This window comes from Mesitornis unicolor, unplaced genomic scaffold (assembly GCF_000695765.1).
Source record: "Mesitornis unicolor isolate BGI_N332 unplaced genomic scaffold, ASM69576v1 scaffold28214, whole genome shotgun sequence".
In the NCBI taxonomy this organism is placed as follows: Eukaryota; Metazoa; Chordata; class Aves; order Mesitornithiformes; family Mesitornithidae; genus Mesitornis; species Mesitornis unicolor.
The window spans coordinates 29,099-32,338 of record NW_010179881.1 but is presented as its reverse complement, the minus strand read 5'-3'; the positions used below and the strand labels follow the sequence as shown (position 1 = coordinate 32,338).

At 37.7% G+C, this 3,240-nt stretch overlaps 1 protein-coding gene across 1 annotated transcript in view; it reads right to left on the bottom strand.

Moving 5' to 3' along the window:
* LOC104539416 (chromosome unknown open reading frame, human C11orf30) overlaps nucleotides 1–3,240 on the bottom strand; it is a 38,051-nt gene that overhangs the window by 6,499 nt on the left and 28,312 nt on the right. The window contains 2 exon segments of the mRNA XM_010182933.1: nucleotides 1,761–1,919; nucleotides 2,177–2,341. Of these exon segments, the coding sequence (XP_010181235.1) occupies nucleotides 1,761–1,919; nucleotides 2,177–2,341 (324 nt within the window).

Here is a 3,240-nt window from a genome sequence, read left to right as displayed (position 1 = left end):
CTTATTTCATGAGGAAGCATATGCTGAATCCCAGCTCCCATACAGATTAAAGTGTGCCTCATCCTTGGTCCAAGAGCATGCAGGAGATTTCACAACGTATTATGGATTTTTCTTACTCTCTCACTACTGAATTTTTAGCAGAAAATATAGCTACATGGATTACTGATGAATCCTGAGAAGTACAAACTAAAACAATACGAAACACTCAATTATCTGCATTCCCTGGCAGTGTGCACAGAAACTGAGGGAAGGGACATAAATCTAGGAGCAAAATAATGAGTTTTGTGCCATAGCAGAAACTGCTGCTAGTCAACCCACAGCAGCCTGGATTTCTCTGGTAGATTCCTGTATATCAATTCAAGGTTTATAAAAATCCCAGTATTTCAAATAGTAATCATAGCTCAGGGACATTTTCAACTTGTGTACTTTGTATGGCTTCTAAGCTGCAGAAAATGACTTCAGTCTACAAAAATATCAACAGCAATTTCCTGTCTGCCCTGCAAAGGGCCCTATTTTACATCAACTTTTACAGCAAGACCCAGCAAAAATTGAAACCTTGAATGGAAGCACAATGCACAGTATCTGCTTCAGTCAAGCTAACTGACTGTTAATTGGAGATACCTTAACACTATTTATTGTACTTTTGAGTTTGTTTTCAAAGAGATCCAAGGGACTATGACTCAAACATTCAGAATGAAGGCAGATACAGTACGCGTTATTTTAAAGAATAACAATAATATCCCCCCAGCTCCAATTTCACAAAACTTAAAGTTAGACCATACAAAGCATGGAAGCAAGGGGAGGAGGTACAGAACAGGAAAATTCAAAAGAAAACATCAGATTAGACATTTAACATTAAAAACTCTAGAGTTACAGGTACGTACTTATACAATTAAGTTTTATTCTTTTCCAACGTGGATTTTCAACACTCTCTTGCTTTACTTTTCCAAATAAAGTAGAGAGACTAATAAGGTGGACTTAAGAAATTAAAATGCAAGACAAGTAATTTTACCCTCATGTGTATATGGGAAGTGGCTCACGCTTAAGTGTTATGGGGTAGTAGGGAACATCAGAGAGACAAGATTTAATTAAGAGTTGTTCAGTGGAAGAGGGTCAAGGACTTACACAAAATGGGGCATTCAGATAAGAGGAGTCAAGAGTTATAAGAGTTAAAGGTAAGAGCTGAATCCCAAACATAAGTTGAATTTGAACAAATTTATTTGTTTAATGAGAGTAAATTCACCAGTTCAAAGGCTTCTAGCAAATGAAGAGGCTGGGGACTACAGTAGCATGCTAAATACACACCTGGCTTAAAAACCCACTTAGTCCTGGAAAGCAAGTAACACTTTGCAAATACAGCTTATACTAAGTCTAAGTCTGACTTCTCCTGATACATACAAAAAATAGTATACAGTTCCTGTAACTTATTTCCTACTTTTTTCCTTATTGACATTTTCCTTAACGACAAGTGGGACAGCCTGTCCCCTCCATCAGATCAGAGAAAATAAAATATGTTCAACTAGTATGTCTTTAAGCAACAACCCTTTGTTTCAGTTAGAAACATTCTGCACTATGCCCCAGAAAAGCAGATGCAATCTCTGCCCCTTGCCCAGGGTCTCAAGAGTGGAAGAAAAGTCTCATTTCCTTTACAGCAAATTATATTGAAAACACAAAAACTAAACCCATTATAAAAAAAACTCCAAAATTAAGTCCCCAGATTTCAACTGCAAACCCACCATCACACTACCATAGTCACTTACCAGTTGTGATATATTCAGCTACTAATTCCGATTCTACTACAGCAATTGAAGGACTTTCTGGAGAATGCCTCTTTTCTTGAGTCATCTGGATTGGGACAGCCATCTGGCTCAAGTCAATGGTAGGCTGCCTTGGCTTAGATTCTAACTTTTCCTTCACGGCTTTAGAAGAAAAGAAAAACATAAAATAAACATCCAATATATAAACCTCCATAATACCATAAACTTCCAACGTAAATGCAAAAATTTAATTAAATAGATAATGAACATTATATACAGAATCAAACTGTTAGAGGCGAAGAAGGAACCAAGCTGATTCAAAGTAGGTGCTTTTCAATTATAAAACTTATTACAAACTGCTGCTTAAGCAAGTAATAAGGCTTTGGATTTATCCTAAACAACCACATGTGTTTTCACACCTGTTGTTTGCTGAAGTTCCAGCAAAGCTTTTATCGTGGAAGTAGCTGACTGAGATTCACTGGATACATCCTGATAAATTATTGTAGGGCTTGTGTCCACAGCAATTTCATGTTCTGACCAATCTTGACTTCTTGAAGCAATCACATGGACTACAGGCTGAGAATCTGTTTGCAAAAGAACAAAGGTCGTCATATAATCACTTTGGGATGGAGGTCTCTTGTCCAATTTCTTCCTTTAAAGCAGGGCTAGAGGTCAAAATTAGACCAGGTTACTCATTACCCTTTAGCATTTTGAACACTGCCAAGGATGCATACTTTCCTTCCGCAACACTTTAGTTTTTATTACAAGCAACTCTTGAAGTAAAACAGTTGATGTTATATAAAATTTTCAGCAAAGATGATCCTGTATCTTTTCTTTGTAAAAGCTTTGATTTGAACAATTTTTGCAGGTCTCTTTGTATGCTGAATTTGCCTTGGATTGAACTCTTTTTTTCAGAAGACTTTAGCAGTTCAGATGATCATGTATTCAGCATCCTGAATTAACAGCTCCTAAATTTTGTTAAGTTTCTTGAATCTTCAAAACTCGTAAAAATTTACTTGAACTGGTAGTACAGACCAACAGTTACAGAGTTACATAGAAAAGGTGACTTAAAGACACATAAGTATGTACATGTAAATCCCTAAGAGACATTTGCCCCCATTTAATGCAGTGATACACCCTATTGTTACTCCTGACCAAAGGCTGGGTCTTACTTATGTCCTGTTATTTATCCTCCTCTACCACATAAGAACAGCTGCGTCCATATCATGGCTTGAAGACATGGCAGCCTCCCCATCAGGACTGCATGTCTGGTCTACGTTCTGACACACACATGTGCCTATAAAAGGTAGCTTTCAGTCATGCAGTGGAGCTTGACAGTTTTTAGTCATGCAGTGGAGAGATGCTTCCATACACTCAGAAAAGAGGGTGGCAGAGTACAGGCTGCCAAAAAACTCCAATCTGCTACACTGCCTAGAGTCTCCCAAAATGGGGAACATGCTGAAGGCCTCAAGAACAGTAACAG